A 19,445-nucleotide genomic window follows, 5' to 3' on the forward strand; every position below is an offset into this window, starting at 1 on the left:
GGCTAATTTTGGCCGTTTGGCTAGTTTTTTGAGGTTTAATTTTTTTTTATTGCCTTTGTAGGCAGACGAGCGTACGGCCCACCTGATGGTAAGTGGTTACCGTCGCCCATGGACTTCAGCAATGCCAGGAGCAGAGCCAAGCCGCTGCCTACTGCTTAATACTCTCCACAAGCCTCGTTTGAAGAAGGACATGTCATAGCGCTCGGGAAACACCGTGGAGGGGAGCTCAGTGGCCCCAGGTAGTATAGATGAACTCTACTCCGGTGGCGGGCGGTGCGATGGCTCAATCCAATTAGTTCGCAATAATTCAACTCGCGTTTATAGGTATTTGTAGTTTTATGTAAATAATGTGTATTTCTCTGAAAAGGAGTTCTAAGTTCATATTAAAATTAATGTTTTCCTTGTAGGCAGACGACCATACGGCCCAACTGATGGTGAGTGGATACCGTCGTCCATGGACTTCAGCAATGCCAGCGGCAGAGCCAGGTCGCTGCCCACAAACAATTTGGTTATTTACCCTAAAAATACGTAACAGATACGTTTTTATCACCCTCACTGTCTTTTTGTTTATCAATACTAATCTGCGAAACTGGCTAACAAAACGAAACATTGGCTATTAGCACTTTTTATCTACTACAACTACTATCTACTAATAGACTTTCTCAATCAATTTTAAAATACCGCGTGGGCGGCTAGTTAGTATGTTTTCACTATCAAAGTGACGTCAAACGATCAGCTTACTAAATAGGTATATTAGCGCCTAGGTGGGTGCACGAACTCACGGCCCACCTGCAGTTAAGTGTTTACCGGAACCAATAGATATCAATCAACAACTTAAATATCGCCATCCACCTTGAGACATGAGTTCTTGCTTCTGCGTTTTTATAATACAGTGATTGCCCCACCTATCAAACCGAAACGTTTTACTGCTTTACGACAGAAATATACAGGATTGAGGTACCTACCCTTGCGAAACCACAAGACGTCCTACCATCAGTAATATATATAGGTACATATAAATATGTTATGTATTTAAAGAAAACTCACAAAAAAACTCATTTTAATAAAAGGTTTCGTCATCACTAATTAAATCTTGGCGATGGCCATTTAAGACACGTCCCCGTAATACTATATCTAGAATGTAGACCATAAAAATTTCCATAATCGAACCGTAAAAGTGTCAGTGTCCTTTATCAACAAATTAACTTCACATCTCATTAAAAAATCTATCATAACATGAGTTATTCAATTTCCATGACCCACATTATATTATTATTACGGACAATCTATTCAACCTTCAATGTTAGTTCAACAACCGATATTAGAATTAGTTTGAATGTTTAATGTTAATAATTGCAGATAATTTAGTGTTACGTAATTCTTCGAACCTACTTATGAATGAGAATCGTTTATAATAGAACAATTGTATTTAAATGCGTTTCGTTTATAGAATTTATTATTGTTTATCTAACACAGTTCAAGATAATCTGGCTACGGACAGAAATCGTCACGTAAAGAAAAAGCCCTTAGTTTTTTTTTACGTAACCATAAACTGCCATAAAAAATAAGGGCTTTAATTTTAGAGAGATTAGCCATGTAAAAACTAAAAATCAATGAAATGTAAATTTTATATTCATAATCAAATTTTTATTCATACTAATATTCCAATTCCAAAAAATAGTTCATGTATTGTTGTTGTTGTGTGTTTTGTTACGCTGTCTTAACCACTTAATCGATCAGCATTACGAGTTCATTCTCATCTTGTCATTGCTAAAGAAAAGGATAACTTTAATTTTTTTTAAACAGTTCGAATGTCGAGTATTTTTTAAAATATAAAACGAAGCAGAGTGTAAATCTTAGTTATTTATTATACATCATAGTATAACTAATTTAAATATAAAGAATATATTTCCTTGAAATATTAATTGAAACGTTTTGATAAAGAATACCTTTCGATAATCAGGAACTTTGTTCCCACCACGGCATGCATATTTGTATTTATTTAAGTTGATGTTTAATTAGTGTATTTATTAAATTCGTTTTTCCCTTGAGTAGTGTGCATATAGGAAGAGGCATTCATATTCGAATGGATTAGTATATCCGCTGTTCATTGGATAGTCGCTTTTAAGAGGTAAACACTCGGAGTAAATGCGAGAATATGGGAAAAAGCATTAGTGAAATATAGTTGTAAAGTCGTTGTATTATGGGGTTCAAAATATATTCATTTAATGTTTTGGCAAGTTTTTAATTTTATTAATGAGGTCGATTGAGAACGGTACCTTCCTACCTTGTATTGTAAATTATATTGTAACAATCATTGGGTGTTTCACAAAATGGTCGCTGCCACTTATGGACATCAATAATGCCAGGTAGAATATACAATTTTAAAAACTAGTTTCATTCGAATACAATTTTTTATTTATTGCTTAGATGGGTAGACGAGCTCACAGCTCACCTGGTGTTAAAGTGGTTACTGGAGCCCATAGAAATCTACAACGTAAATGCGCCACCCACCTTGAAATATACGTTCTAAGGTCTCAAGTACAATCAGTACAGTATTTCATACTAGATCAAATTTATAGAGATTAGGTTTAAAAAGTTATCGTGTAAAGGTCAACAAACTTATATGTTTATTTAAATATATCTGTCACCAGAACAAAGTTCCGTACGACTAGCGGACTTCAGTGTACACGGGTAATTCAAACCAATTTGAGTGGTATGATTTTCAACAATTAACATAAACATTTTGGAATATTTGTCCAGTAACAGTCCAATATACCTACACTCTTGACTGGTTTTCAGAACTAATTTCTTAAACAACAAAATAAATACAGATAAATTTAAAAATGGTCTTAATTCGCATTAGTTATAATATTGACTTAGAGACTTTTACGGATTAACCTCATGTTTGTTATGTTGATTTCACAATTTGATAATTATGTTTTTTTTTTTGCTTTATGCAACTGGCGAAAACGAAAAAGGACACATTTTACCAAATCTCATTTGACCGAGGATAACGTTTTATGGACGTTAACGTTTTTATATTTATAAACTTCACCAAGAGATATTTGCAGCTAAGTGACTAATATTTTGATTAAGGATGACTGCAGAAGTCAAATTTCATGATAAAGAGGTGGTACTGTATTTTTTCTTCGAGAACTGCTTGAGTTTGGTTGATTTACTTTTCTTTCTTTGGTTCGGTAGAAGGTTTGTATAAAATTTTGCTTCTGAATAATTTTAAATTAAAATCTTCATACAAGTAGCGATGTCTCCATACGCTCGAAAAGAAGCTATTATAAGCTATTTTTTGTGTCCAAACACATTTATAATTCCTACCTCTATGTAAAACGTTCACCTGTTAATTAAAAAAAAAAACCCAGCACTAAAGCTCCTGTCTAATTGGACAGGAAGATTATACCTAGGCAGTGGGGTATATCTCCAGGCCTAGACTATCTTGGTCCTGATATCATCATCATTATACCCTTCTCCCACCCCCGCAACATGTTTTCTCCTTCCATACACATCTATCATATACCATTTCTTCGCTCACTCCCCTCTTACCCATATCGTCTTTCACGCAATCCATCCATTTCATCTTAGGTCTACCTCTTTCTCTGTATCCTTCCACATTTATTCATATCTTGGTCCTGGTAATAAAACATATACTCATCTTTACTCTCAGTCGTCGAACATCAAAGATTCGCTGGACAAAATGCGTTTTTTTTTCTAATTTTCCCCATCCTTGTTAGGGCTCGTAAAAAACGATCACGTAAGGTCGTATAATCAGTGAATCCAACGCGGACTGAATAGTTTTTTTATCGCTTCACAGAACGACTCTGTCTAGTAATAGTTTGAATATAAAAACGGTGGTTAATGTGTTAATCCTTGACATCATTGAAAGATTACGCGTCAATTAACCTGCACGGAATGATACCACAGTTTTTGGCGGATTTTTGTTCTCAAACAATCACTCGTTTTATCTTATGGAAGTGATACAGTCAACACAATACAATATAGTTAATATAGTTGTCGTGGCCTAAAGAATAAGACGTCTGGTGCATTCGTGTTGAGCGATGCACCGATGTTCGAATCCCAGACGGGTACCAATTTTTCTAATGAAATACGCACTCAACAAATGTTCACGATTGACTTCCACAGTGAAGGAATAATATCGTGTAATAAAAACCAAACCCGCAAAATTATAATAAGCGTAATTACTGGTAGTAGGGCCTCTTGTGAGTCCGCGCGGGTAGGTACCACCGCCTTGCCTATTTCTGCCGTGAATCAGTAATGTGTTTCGGTCTGAAGGGTAGGGCACCAGTTGTAACTATACTGATATCTTAGAACATATATCTCAAGATGGGTGGCGTATTTACGTTATAGATGTCTATGGGCTCCAGTAACCACTTAACACCAGGTGGGATGTGAGCTCGTCCACCCATCTAAGCAATAAAAAAAAACCTAACCACTTAACAACAGGACTGCCGTGAGCTAGAGCTCCATGTAACATTAAATAAAAAACTAGGTACTAGTAATTTTTAGTTGAATGAACAAAAATAACAAAGCATGGTCTACAATTAGCGGTTCCCGCCCACTTGCCGCAAAGCCGAGCTATTCACAATTGCTTATAATTCGTACACAGGGTCAAGTGCGAGTGAACTCCTTGCCTAATTGAATTCAACTACTTCTTCCACAGTGTAAAGATGCTAATAAAATTTAACTAGGACAAGTGTAACATATTTTTAAAAGATATGTTTAAAAAGGTATTTTACATCTTTATTAAAAACTAGCGACCCGCCCTCGCTTCGCTTCGGAAACATTAAAACACACATGAAACAAAAAAAATAAAAATAAAAAAAAAAAAAAAAGTAGCCTATGTTCATCAGGGACAATGTCGGCTTCTAATGGAAAAATAATTTTTCAAATCGGTCCAGTAGTTCCGGAGCCTATTCGAAACAAACAAACAAACAAATCTTTCCTCTTTATAATATTAGTATATATAGTGTTATTTTTTAAATTTGTAAATTTTTGTAAATTTTTGGCTTTTAAATCATCACTAGATGTTGCGCTTACCATATGATTTTTTTTTATAATTAAAAATTCTAAAGATTATACCTCGGCGATAGCTTAGGAATCGAAATTAAACCGTAAAAGTATTGTAGTATTTTGATCTATTTATACTTACTGGTGGTAGGACCTCTTGTGAGTCCGCGCGGGTAAGTATCACCTCTCTGCCTATTTCTTCCGTGAAGCAATAATACGTTTCGGTTTGAAGGGTGCGGCAGTCGTTGTAACTATACTTGAGACCTTACAACTCATATATGGGTGGCGCATTTACGTTGTAGATGTCTATGGGCTCCAGCAACCACTTAGCATCAGGGTGGCTGTGAGCTCATCCACTCATCTAAGCAATAAAAAAAGCCACTTCTTTGGGTGCGCCCGCGCGCCCTGATGTTCCTTGTAGACGTTATCATTCATCTTTATCAATTTTTATGAGCCACAAACTGATTCAAACTGATTTATACTCTAACAATTTCAATGTTCACGTAGCAGCTTACGTAATTATTTTTCGTCTCAAATGCGTTTTTTTAGATCGGTACTTGCCAAATAGAATTTCGTTTTTAACATTTTAGATTTGTTCTGCGTCAATGTGCAATAATGTTTGTGTGAGAATAATTTTCACTACTGCAAACCTCAAATTGCCCAGATGGAAATTTGTTGGAAGGGTTTTTGTTTAGTAATCAGTAATGGTTAGGCATTTATACAAATTTTGTTTTCATGTTTTGTTTATATACGTGTTTTATACGGCTGTTCACAATTTTATAATTTACTTGTAAATAAAACAAGGTTTTTTTTAATCAGTTCCCAAAGTACATTTGAGCATTTTAAGCATCGAATATTAAGCTATAATTTTGAGGAGCTAGAGTCGGAATTATTCAACTTAAATACAAAAGAAACTGACCAAAAATATTTGTTGAAACAGAAAGCCGATGTTACGTAATAACGCATCGATATTAATGGCCGTTCACACCACTCTGTCTGACTGAGCGTATAACGCAGATACTTTTATGTCAGGAACGCTATGAATCAACAATTTTTGACCTGCTGTTTTAAAATTTTACTGTGCCAACTTATATAACCGGTATAATTCTGATCAAGTCACTTCCGAACCGGCCGTGTGACTCGCGCTTCCTAGTTCCATGCGACATTGCGAATTATTTATTCTTCATCGACATTAATTTTTTTGTTTCGTAATTTTTAATTTTTCCTCCTATTGACTTGTAAGTGACCTTATTGATCCACGTAGCTTAACTGTTTGCTGTAATGCAAAAGTATATTCCGAAGGTGTGTCTAAAATTAATAATTTAATATAAAAAGTCAGCAGTTCATTATCTAACATAGTTAGAGATGTTTAATGCTAATGAATATCACGTTATGTAAACACGTCGACCGCAACGGTTGCTACTCTCGATTGTTTTTGTAGGACAGTATAGGACAGTATAATGAAAGCAAATAATTGTGATTCAAATGCACGGATCGCAAGAGAAAAACGCCATGAAAAAATTTTACATTATTGATTTTAACTTCGTAGAATCGTGAAGGCTCAATAGTTATTTCAACATTACTGTTGACAATTTATAAATATGACTAGTTAATTGCTTTAACTAAAAAGTAACAAATTTCAATTCTATATCGTACACTATTTACTATTTTAATATTTTTTTGAAGTTATACTTCTTTAGGCGCGTTATGAAAAATTGATGAGAGTGAAATTTTACGATGCGCGCGCACCGTGACACAAAATTAACAGAATGAAGTTGCCCACTAAATCGCTCATTACAATACGACCGACGTAACTTGCCGAGTCTGAATATAGCCGCAGGTGAACTTTCGCGCATGTACACTCGTAAAAAAAGTGTTATTAGCATTAATTTTTTAGTAATATAAATGACAAAATTATTATTTAATATAATTCATACTAAATATTATTAAATTATTAACGTTAAATATTAATTATTAATTATTTAACATTTAAAAAAAATAAAGTATAACTTCTTACGCGCGTACACGCACCCTTTTTTATAATATTCATAGTATAAATTTAAATAAGATTGTCATGATCAGTTATTGTTTCAAATGTTCTATTATAACAATGTAGACGTTTATCACACTCTTGGACTTAAACCGAATATAGGAGTATCTTTTAACTAAACACGGATGTTCTGAGCTGACAACAAAGCTATACATATTTGAATCTGTATATTTTTGTATGACGACAAAATTACGTATCATGTTGTATAATTTTTAATTCAAATCATAATTTTTTGTCCGCATTCCTTAAGTTTTATTCGTTCGCGTATCAAGCAAAAAGCCTTGGACCAATCTTTAATTAGTTTTTTGGCCAAGTCTCACTCCAACCATTCCAACCGCGTGACAATCATAAACAAATCCCTAACTCAAATCTGCGCACATTCAACTACAACACCAAAGTATCCCAAATTATAAGAACTCACACGAAAACCAGTTTTGCGTAACTGGGGTTAGAGGTCGTTTCGCGTTAAAACACGTTAGTAGGTAGCTTGAAGGAGAATTTAATTAAAAATTCAAACAACACGTGATGTCATTACTTTGTACAACGAGCTTCGTTTCATTGATTTCCATTGATTTAAAAAAAATATATGTTTTTTGAACCGACTTTTTTTTATTTTATTGCTTAGATGGTTGGACGAGCTCACAGCCCACCTGGTGTTAAGTGGTTACTGGAGCCCATAGACAACTACTACGTAAATGCGCCACCCACCTTCAGATACAAGTTGTATAGTTACAACGGCTGCCCTACCCTTCAGACTGAAACGTATTACTGCTTCACGGCAGAAATAGGCAGGGTGGTGGTACCTACCCGCGCGGACTCACAAGATGTCCTACCACCAGTTCAGTGTTAAAGAAAGAGAAGGATCTCGTGATACTTTTACGGTACAGTCTCACATTTTTTAATTATTAAAAATGATTAATTATTAAGTTTAATTATTAACCGCACAAGTAAGGGCCAACATCCCGCCTGTTTCCGCTGTGAAACAGTCACGCATCGCGATCTGAAGACTTCGAGTTGACGTTTGTGAAGTGGTCGTGGCCTAAAGGATAAGACGACCGGTGCATTCGTATCGATCGATGCGATTATGCCGCTGTTCGAATCCCGCAGACAGGTAAGATATTTTTTTCTAACAAAATACATACTTGTCAAATTTTCACGATTGGCTTTCGCGGTGAAGGAATAAAAATCAAAACCCACAAAAATTTTAATTTGTGTAATTACTAATGGTAGGGCGTCTTATGAGCCCACATGGGTAGATACCACCCCGGCTAGTTCTGCCGGCTATACTGCTCTAGTAGCCGCTGTACTGTAAAACTGAGGCTCAGATCTCACATCACAAGGTGGGTGGCGATATTTACGTTGTTGATGTCTATGGGCTCCGCTGATTAATTAGCACCAGTTGGGCCGTAAGTTCACACATCCATCTAAACGATAAATTAAAAAAATCACGTTGAGAGCAATATGGACCCTATTGACATTTACTAACAAGATCTAGTCTACCATAATATTTAAAATATTTGTGGCGGTAGCCATCACAGAACACAAGATAATTGACAGATGCCTGAATCTCGCTTTCGACATTTTCAAGATAAAGCGCATATATACAACATCCGAACAACAACATTCGGACCGTCGGTCTACTGAGCAATATCACCCGCTCGGTGGAAGATCTTCCCTTTGTCGTATACCTACATATTAAATAAAATTTGAATTGTCTGGTATTACTAACGTGGTTTAAATTTCAAACATTCACTGATTATTATTATTTTTGGGAAATCATCTATAAAATATAAGTATATATTTATTAAAAACCACGTACGCTAATACGTTGACAGCGATAAAATATATACAAGTAGAACTTGTCCATTTTCTGTGAGTGTTTTATGTTAAATTCGAAATAATTGTCACGAATACGAGTCGATACTAAGTTATATGAACGCAATTATTTTATGATCCTAATTATCAGAGTCGTAGTAAAATCGGTTGTTCGAATCATGCATGTAAGTAACGTTACATTAATTTTCGTAAAGTTGATTTTTGCTTGTTTACAAACAGGCTCTTTCGTCCTTATGTTTCTAATAAGAAGAATCCTTTGTTAAATTATTATTAGCAGGTGTAGTTCTAATCGGACATTGTTATCAAGAACTTTTTTATAGGTCTAAAAAAATATTATGGTTTTTGTTAAAAATCGTAGTCAAAGACAGAAAATGCCGACCCCCGTACAGAAATCAGCAAAGCCAGGTACATATAATATTTTATATACCTATATATAGAGAATTTATCAAGTACTTTTTCCTTACCCTTTGAATATACCTCACTAACAAAAGTTAAAACTATCTTCGTCTGTGTTTTGTCATATAAAACTAAAGCAGTATAATTTGTATTTGATTATAAATTTTTAATACTCGAGGACACAATTATTAAGTGCTCATTCATATGTTTTCAAATTGAAACTCGTATTGGATACAATGGTAATCTTCAATATGCGACATTAGAATCTTAAAAAAAAAAAAAAGGCCAAAAAAGGCCGCCGAGTTTGTTTCGCCGGTTCTTCTCAGGACTGTGCTATACTGACATCTAAGTTGAAATAAATGATTTTGAATTTGAATTTGAATTTGAATAATGTTCTGAAGCTCACACATGCCGATCGATGTATTTATTAGAAAGTAATCTTCTTTCTCTTTCTTTTTCTTTTTTATAAACACAACTACTCGAAGGAAATCGCGACATCATAACATACAATAGCATTATGAATGCCTCTGACTAATTTGAGTCACGAAATCGAAGTGGCTTGTGGAGGGTATTAAACGGTGGGCAGCGGCTTGACTCTGCCCCTGGCATTGCTGATGCACATGAGCGACGGTAACCACTCACCATCGGGTGGACCGTTTGCTCGTCTGCTTACTAGGTTTTTTTTATTGCTTAGATGGGTGGACGAGCTCACAGCCCACCTGGTGTTAACTGGAGCCCATAGACATCTACATCGTTAATGCGCCACCCACCTCGAGATATAAGTTCTACGGTCTTAGTATAGTTACAACGGCTACCCCACCCTTCGAACCGAAACGTATTACTGCTTCACGGCAGAAATAGGTGAAGTGGTGGTACCTACCCGGGTCCCTACCCGTGCGGACTCACAAGAGGTCCTATCACCAGTAAACGGGCAATAAAAAAATAAAAATAAAAGTTTCAATTGAGTCGAGTTTCCTCTAAATTCTCCTTCCATGGTCAGCCCACCACACCAGTTGCGACATATAGAAGTTTACCGTGACTCTAGATGAGTACATTTAGATCGTAATCCATTCGCTTCCATTAAGTGACGTCACACTTTTTACCTGCCCGAACATAATATAATATACTAGCGACCCGCTCTTGCTTCGCTTAGAAACTGTAATTTATTATTGATTTCTCCACTATTTAATGAATGCTATTATACATATAAACCTTCCTCTTCAATCTCTCTATCTATTAAAAAAAGCCGCATCAAAATCCATTGCGTAGTTTTAAAGATTTAAGCATACATAGGGACAGGTATAGGGACAGAGAAAGCGACTTTGTTTTATACTACGTAGTGATTTTTGAGAAACTTCTATCAAACACGATAGATTTTAATTCTTCTTTCTGTGTAGATCCTAGGCCTTGAAATGTTGTTTCATAGATAAATATAGACAAAAATAACGATGCAACATACTATTAAAAAAACGTGTTAAGAATATTAAATGCTTTTACATATTTTTAAGACATAGCCAAGGTTGTATTACTAAATCCAGATTTCTAAATAAGATAGTACGTATCGTGAGATTATAGATATTAAACATTATTCACGCTTGGTATTTTAAACGAATGTGAAAACTTCTATTTGCTAATTTGCTTTTGAAAAATACTAATAATTTTATTTTATCTGTGTAATGTTTAACATTTAGGTACTACGCTACATTTAGGTAATGAGTTAAATTCTATTCGTTAGTGATACGCATCTCTAGATCGATTATGTAAACTAGGAATTAGATTTTCAAAGAAGCTGACAGAATTTGCCAGAAACGTTAGGATATTCCCCAGAAAAAAAAAAAAAGTATTATATTTAAAATAGAACACAACAATGCCTGCCAGGCAATTTGCCTACAACAATCTTTCAATATTGATAGTAAGCTGTGGTCACAAAGTTAAATTTATATTTACGAAGTAATTGCCAATGTGTTTTAATTTCTAGGTATCTATATAATATATGTTTCACTATCACTTTAAACCAGCATCGAGTTAAAATGTAAAATTCATTAGCAACAGCGAGCCGTATCTAAACTAAGCGGACCGTCTGTCTGTCCGTCTGTCAACGTGTAAATCAACAGAAATTGGAAACTATGAAAACAACATTCAGCCGCACGTATAATTAAACAATCTTCAAACATAAGTGGAAGACTAATTACGATGAAAAGATAGCACTAAAACCCGCGAACGGTAATACTGCTAAAGAACATTGAACCGCCAATTTAAATATGAATGAATACAGATAATTAATTTGTTGCCAACTCTCAAAAATTCATTTTTATTTTTGAACTGTTACGATGATAAAATTTACGGGTTCATCATTAAAGATCGCCCAATCGCATTTATCAAATACACGATTCAAGAATTAAGGAACAAAAATTTGATCTAGGATAGCGGAGTGGCTGATACTCTATTAATGGTCGTTAAGTGGCTACCAGAATAAACAAACTGAATGCTTTGAGAGATGAATTGAGACTGTCAGTGGTATTTTAACATGTACATCCTCCTGTTATGGAACGCATGTTAAAGCACGTATTGACAGTGCTAGGTGGAATGGTAGAGCCCAACGCGTGCAGGCTTACCATAAAAAAAATTAAATTCAATAACAGTTCTGTTTTGTATTTGGAACAAAAAGCACTCTATGTATACCTAATTTTGTTCACATTTCTCTGTTAAAAGTATTCCTCATTTCAATATAAGCAAATACAATAAAACTAAATTGTAAATGTATTTTCAAACTAGAAAAAATCCCATTGAAATACGTTACGTCAATATCGACTCTCGGCTAAATTGATTTCGCAATGTACAATAAATGATTAGTTACAATATCGTGACACGCATTTCCTACCTACATAGAACCAGTTTCAGCAAACAGGATATTATCGAAGGAGACTAAAAAGAATCAATTTGGATTTAGGGTTCCTTGATCAACGGGACTAGATAATAGAAATCTGTGAACGGAAATTAGGCTTAAGATTTGGGACAGTGACGGAATATATAAAAAATGAAATAGTGGATAAAGTATGATTTACAACCTTTACAACGCACTAGGAATCGAAATAAGATCAAGGAATTAGTTCATTAAAAAACCCAATTATTTTAATTATCTTAGCAAAATCCCATATTCGTAAAAAACATTTAGAATCTAACTACAATGCTAATCTTTTTTTTTTTTTTTATTGCCTTTGTAGGCAGACGAGCGTACGGCCCACCTGATGGTAAGTGGTTACCGTCGCCCATGGACTTCAGTAATTCCAGGAGCAGATCCAAGCCGCTGCCTACTAAAATCATTTAATCATTAAATCGCTTTTGCTTGGATATTCAGTGTTTAGCGAATGCGATCCATTAACGGTGCTTTTAGGTACCACAAGCACCGGTCACCGTCCTTGTCAAAGCCGTCGCTTGCGACGAAGGGCTCGACGAGTGAATTAACCCATAGACACAGCCCATTGAGTTTCTCGCCGGATCTTCTCAGTGGGTCGCGTTTCCGATCCGGTGGTAGATTCTGCGTAGGTGGTAGGACCAGTGTTAGCAACACTCCCGGCTTGAGCCCCGTGAGCTCACCTACACGTCAAGGAGAAGCTGAAATAGCCTCTCAAGGCTATCAGCATAGGTAAGGAAAAAAAAGCGAATGCTTGGCATATGTCACTTGAAGTTTATCAACAACAATAATTGCACCTTTACTACAATGTCTGAAAAAAAATATAACTTGTTTGCTTATAGAGTCAATTGAAGAGACACTTCGATTCACACACCTCAACGAACTTAATGCAAAATTATTGGATGTTTAATGTTAAATAATTATATGAATAAATGTTTTGAAGACAATATATTTATATAATAATACAAAGGCACCTTTATAATAATTATATTAAAAATGTGAATTTTGCTCAATTACTACAACCATCAAGTCTATGAAAAAATTTATGGACATTACAAGTCACCGTTTCCAGCTGTGTCGCATTATTTATTCATTTGTTTCATTCCTTATTCTGTTGACTTTCCAAACCGTATGTAAATAATTGACAAGTGACAAGATTTAACAGAGGTACGTGTATAAGTTTTTTACTGGTGGTAGGATCTCTTGTAAGTCCGCACGGGTAAGTACCACCACCCTCCCTATTTCCGCCGTGAAGCAGCAATGCGTTTCGGTTTGAAGGGTGGGGCAGCCGTTGTAACTATACTGAGACTTTAGAACTTGTATCACAAGGTGGGTGGCGCATTTACGTTGTAAGTGTCTATGGGCTTCAGTAACCACATAACACCGGATGGGCTGTGAGCTCGTCCACCCATCTAAGCAATAAAAAAAAATGTACATCAAATTACAAATACACAGTATTCTTAATCGAAAGTTGAAGTTGTTTGTTTGATGTAGTTATGCAGCACCAAATCGGAAAAATGCTTTTTCTTTAGGACTATTAATTTGACGCGGAGATGGGCATACAAAAATAAATTTTAGCATCTCAAGGAGATCAAATAGGGCTTAATTTAAAGAGGAATCTAGTCACGCTATAGACAACTATTATACAATAATTTTTTGTATACTCGAGTGGGAATTATACAGCCAAAAAGATGACGACTCTCTCTGCTTCGGTAACACAAGAGTTTCAAACCGAATTGTGTTTTAATATATGTACATTACTAAAATACAAATTCAGAGCTCAAACATAACAACATAGAAAGTATGTGTTTAAATACATTAAAAATAATGAATTTAACATGTAACTGTTGCGTACGTCATATTTTTATTATAACTCTTGGATCAATGCATTCTAAATACAATGTCAAAATTAAAAGAATGCTCTGCGCATTCTCCCTAGTAAATCACTCAAGGATGATGAAGAGAAAATCGATGGCGATGGATGCATTGATTTTAAATGTATTATAAAAAAAACTTTTTTTATAATTAAGTCAATGCGATATGTACTATACCAGTCTTATAAATAAATAAATAACATATTACAATAAGAAACAAAGTATGTGTACTGTATTTAATTTACACTATAGATATGTATTTAAATAATAATGGTTTACTTCAGTTTTATCTCTTCTATCTATAGAAACCGGCGAAGCTAATGACTCGGACATGACTATTTAATAAAATATATTGAATGAAGAATATCAAAGTGCAGTTTTTTTGTTATCAAGACTGTAAACGTAGTCAAGATAAATTGTTTGATAATACGGAGTCTGGATTTATATCTCGTACTGCGGCACTTCGTCTTGCGAATGACAACATTAGTTGTGAAATCACAACACTATGCTGCACGAGGGAATGTATTATTTGTGATTTTCGGTTTGGTGTGAAATCTGCGTAATTACATCGGCGTTTAGCTCCCGTGTTCATTTCATCTATGGCTTTTTTCTTGAGTCTAAACTAAAGATAAACTATTAATTTAAATTCAGACCTATTGAATAGTGAGAATACCAGCGTTGAATTTATATTTACTGAACTGATTTTCTAAAATGTATTATATATTTGCATTTTCGTTGTCTAAAGGACTGTCGGGGTGGGCAATTCAAAATATGACAACACCTTTATCATTATTATACTATAGATTATTTTCGTATCTTCCAGGTGTGGATTAAACTCTTCCATAGAATTTACCAATCGCCATTAGTATGCCTTTTTGAAATGAGACTTGAAAAGAATCCTTTGTGATAATTAATTGATTGCTGTGTCCTACACATATCTGACTATTATCAACAACAATAAGTATTCACGTTCTATGTCGTAAGCTAGTCTGCCTTCGAAGGAATTTGTCTTCTGTGTGCATTGATATATACTATCTAAATTCTTAATCCAAACAACAACATAATGGAACTCTTAAATTGGTTCGTATGTCACAACTATTTAACGCTCTCATTTTGGGAAAATATTATAAGAGAAGAAGAAATTTGGGTAACATATCGACTTTACAAAATGAATATTTCATATAGTAATTGATTTATAATGGCTGACAAATATCTATATTTATCCTTTTAAGAGATAATATAATTTTGGATAATTGATACAAAATTCGACTGCACAGATTCTGATGTATAGAGTGAATTTAGTAAAAAAATATTTTAAGACTTTTTTTTAATTTGAAGATAGAAAAATTTATAACGATCAACGAGGAAATAATGAAATATATATAAAGAAAAAAGTCAGAAATTCGATTATCTTATCATAGAAGAGAAATTAAACATTTTCTAAGGTATGTCAGAAATACTGTATAATTATTTATAATATACGATTTATAGTAATTGTTTTAAGAAAAAAATACAGTGTACGAGAATGCAAATAATACATTCTGATGTTCTGAGTGCTTGTGATTAAAAGTGACGTTTATACCAATTTACACAGCTGAAAACTCGACATATTCTGATTAGTCTCAGTACGTTGGAAAACAAATAGGAATGCTAAGAAACACACTATCGTGAAACGCAAAATATTCGCTAAGATCACTGATATTCTGACTTTGATATGAGAAGAGTTGTGTTTTGTTTTATGAATTGATAAGAGGTATGTGATGTAAAGTATATGTGCATGAATGCTTAGTTGAATTTAGGTTCTTTTTGCTTTAACGGCAACATACACATATGTAACATTGTGTACCTGACGGGGCAACACCCTTCGAATTATATAAGTTTCATCTATATTTATATTATTATTAATATTATAAAGCTGAAGAGTTTGTTTGTTTGAACGCGCTAATCTCAGGAAACACTGGTTCGATTTAAAAAATTATTTCAGTGTTAGATAGCCATTTATTGAGGAAGACTATAGATTATATAACATCATGAGACCTATACAAGTGGAGCACCAATAAAGAGTCATTCAAAATATTTTCACTTTCTACGTAAATGAAGTGGGGGGTAAAATTTAGCGTTATGCCAATGTAACTATTCCACGCGGACGGAGTCGCGGGCAAAAGCTAGTTTTACATATGAATACAGAAAAACGGTATTCAGTTTTGATTTCCAAGGTGTAACAATGATACACGCTCAACTAGACTCGTAATCGGCGAGTTAAAAGAGAAAACGTGCGTTTGTTTGTACAAATATTTCGTCCATTTCGCGTCGCCGGGCAGGTTTTGAAGTCGTTCGTCCAAGTAAGTTAACAGAGTGAAAACGGCTCGCAATAAGCGGCTCGTTGCGTGATATCCGCAAGCACCTGGCTAGCCGTTGCATAGAACCTTGGTTCTTAAGCTATTAATGCCACTAATTGATGTGCTAAATTCTGTTCTCTTGTTCAAAAAGTTCAAGAGCACCTCACGACTTGAATGTTCGGAGCTACAATTATTAATCGTTTCGCCATTCAGTCCAGTATCAATAAGAGACAGAATAAATGAAAGGCGGCCCAATCGTTCCGCTGTTTTGGATTAGTTTGTTTTCTAAAAACACTCATCGTCCGCTTCAAAACAAACGAACTGATCGTAACAACTATTGTTTCGTTCCATTTAAATGTTTGGAAAGAAAAAATCTTGACGTCCGAATACATCGCGCATATTACGCATTTCAACATACCTGTGTCCTGAGCATTTTGCAGGTGATGTATGTGATGCAGGTGCGCATAGTAATGGTGATGATGTAGGATGCATTCCAGATCCGTGCAATTCAACATTGTCACAGAGCACTGGCGGCGGCGGCGGCCGTCTGCTCACTCACGCTCAGTGCACACTTTCACAAAACTATTCCACTGACACCACAACTCGTCCCGCTGTCACATCACGTTATCTCCGCGAACACAGATAAAGGACGAGCACACATCGATCGAATCCAGAGGGAACGGCGCCGGTACGTCTCCTATTGTTTACCACATCACGCGGTACAGTTAACAAACTTTCCAATCCTGCGGATGTTCACTTAGCGCGAGACGTTCCATCCATGTTCGTATTCCGCGCGTCGTTTTGAAACGGAAGGCGTAATCGATAAGACGGTCGATTCGATAACTGCGCGGGTTCTGCGGCGTTGTACAGTTGCGTGCGCGCAACACTTGTGCCGCGCGATTGTAAACTGAATGTGGCATGGCGAGCGCTTGCCACCTCTCCCTAGCTCCCGACCTCGACCGCAGACGTAGGAGCCCTAGCTATCATATCGCGCCACCTATGCCCCGTCGAGGATAATGCGGCGTTCAACGTCCGATTCTTTTATCATCCTGACACAATAACAACAGCAAACAAGTATTTCAAGACGTCATAAAGAAATCACAAACTTGAATAGTTAAAATAATGCGATCCACGCGATAAACTTTATTTTATTATGTCTACAACTATAAAACTCAATGTTAACTAGTTGGAACACTTCAATTAGTCATAACGCTTATCGACATAGATCGAGAGCGGCCTTAATAAATGTTTGTACGCATGATTTTGACGTCTAAGACCGAAATGTAACTAGTACAAGAGATTTGCGGAAAAAGTTTTAAAACAAACATGCAGAATATCCGTAGTGGTAGCCAAGGTCGAGACACCTGCTCGCCGTGAACGTTCTGTTGCTGCAGACAGACTTTCGAGTGACACTATGAATTAACATTATACATACTCAATACCTCTTGGTAGCAGTATAATTAGGCGTACTGTCGTCTGGCAGATTGTTTGCATTGAGTCGTCCGAACGTGCATTGTACCGCTTGAGGCACCGTCGCTTAGAGCTGCCTTTATTTGGTCAGTCCATCGTAACGGTGAACTGCAGCGTGGTCCTTTACCCTTAATCATGCCCTGCCCTAGCAATCATATCGAAGGGCGAAAGGCTATTTGGTTTAAGCGACATTTCGCTTAATCATCATCATCATCATCAGCCTATAGCCTATAGCAGTCCACTGTTGGACTTAGGTCTTTCCAATTGTTCGCCACTGAGCACGATCTTCGGCTTCTCTCATCCAGTTCCTGCCAGCCACCCTGCACAGATCATCACTCCACCGAGCCTGAGGGCGTCCTGCACTGCGTTCTCCAGTTCGCGGTCTCCACTCAAGACGCGTTTACCCCAACAGTTATCGGTTGTCCTTTCATCATCGACATATTTAATTACATCAATCTTTAATTACAATTATCTTTGTAATTAAAGATGCGTTTTATTTGGTATTAGCATCAACAGTTCTATATTTTTAATTGAACTTCCATTCCATTTACTCCATTCAAATAAGGGAAGAAGTTGAATGATATTAATTAAAATTTTAATTTAAATGGCGCTCCTGTAAAGTTGCAAAAATGTCGCTTAAGCCAATTTCCGCCTTGCATCCCTCGATTTTATCTATAAAATACGATGATTCTTCGTAACGCACTTTTGGAGCAGTATTTGCACTGAGCCCTTGAATAATAAATTAAGTATAAGCAATTGTAAACAAACGTCGTGCGTTGAAGATCCTAGACATCAAACGAATTACACGATAAATTGTTGGAAAATCCTTGACTCGAACAAGAGCGGATCAAACAATCAGTACCTACACTACCTACTGTTCTCATTGTATTAAAATGCATCCTTTATTCAGCTGAGTATTTACAGAATAGGACATTTTTCTTCTAAGAATAGACTATTGATAAGTGAATTATTTTTTATTGTCTCAACGAGTATATTGCAATCAAATTTCTTACGTCACTCGATGTGAATTATAACATTAGTACCAGATGCACGGGTAAACGAGTTCACGGCCTACCTCGTGCTAAGCGGCCACGGAGCCCATAAACATCACGACGTAAACGCCTCTATATTCGTACCCGATCCTGTAAACCGAATGGTAAACATTCGACGTCGCCCTAAACACGTCATTACGGATCCTCCCGATCCATTAACGGTGCTTTTAGGTACCACAAGCACCGGTCCCCGTCCTCGTCGAACTCATCGCTTGCGACGAAGGGCTCGACGAGTGAATTAACCCATAGACACAGCCCACTGCGTTTCTCGCCGGATCTTCTCAGTGGGTTGCGTTTCCGATCCGGTGGTAGATTCTGCGAAGCACTGGTCTTGTTAGGGCCAGTGTTAGCAACACTCCCGGTTTGAACCCCGTGAGCTCACCTACACGTCAAGGAGAACCTAAAATAGCCTCTCAAGACTATCAGCATAGGTAGGTCAAAAAAAAGGTTTATTGAGATATGATGTAACCA

At 36.0% G+C, this 19,445-nt stretch overlaps 2 protein-coding genes across 2 annotated transcripts in view; both read right to left on the reverse strand.

The window, feature by feature from the left end:
- The window catches only part of LOC114240756 (uncharacterized), a 259,933-nt gene extending 241,264 nt beyond the window's left edge, over positions 1–18,669 (reverse strand). Inside the window, exon 1 of the mRNA XM_028171406.2 lies at positions 16,871–18,669. Within this exon, the coding sequence (XP_028027207.1) occupies positions 16,871–16,967 (97 nt within the window). The 5' untranslated portion in view covers positions 16,968–18,669. The remainder of the gene's footprint in view (positions 1–16,870) is intronic.
- The window catches only part of LOC114240824 (uncharacterized), a 327,083-nt gene that overhangs the window by 227,594 nt on the left and 80,044 nt on the right, over positions 1–19,445 (reverse strand). The gene's annotated exons all lie outside the window — the stretch shown is intronic.

The sequence above is a fragment of the Bombyx mandarina genome, chromosome 09, assembly GCF_030267445.1.
Source record: "Bombyx mandarina strain Sakado chromosome 09, ASM3026744v2".
NCBI lineage: Eukaryota > Metazoa > Arthropoda > Insecta > Lepidoptera > Bombycidae > Bombyx > Bombyx mandarina.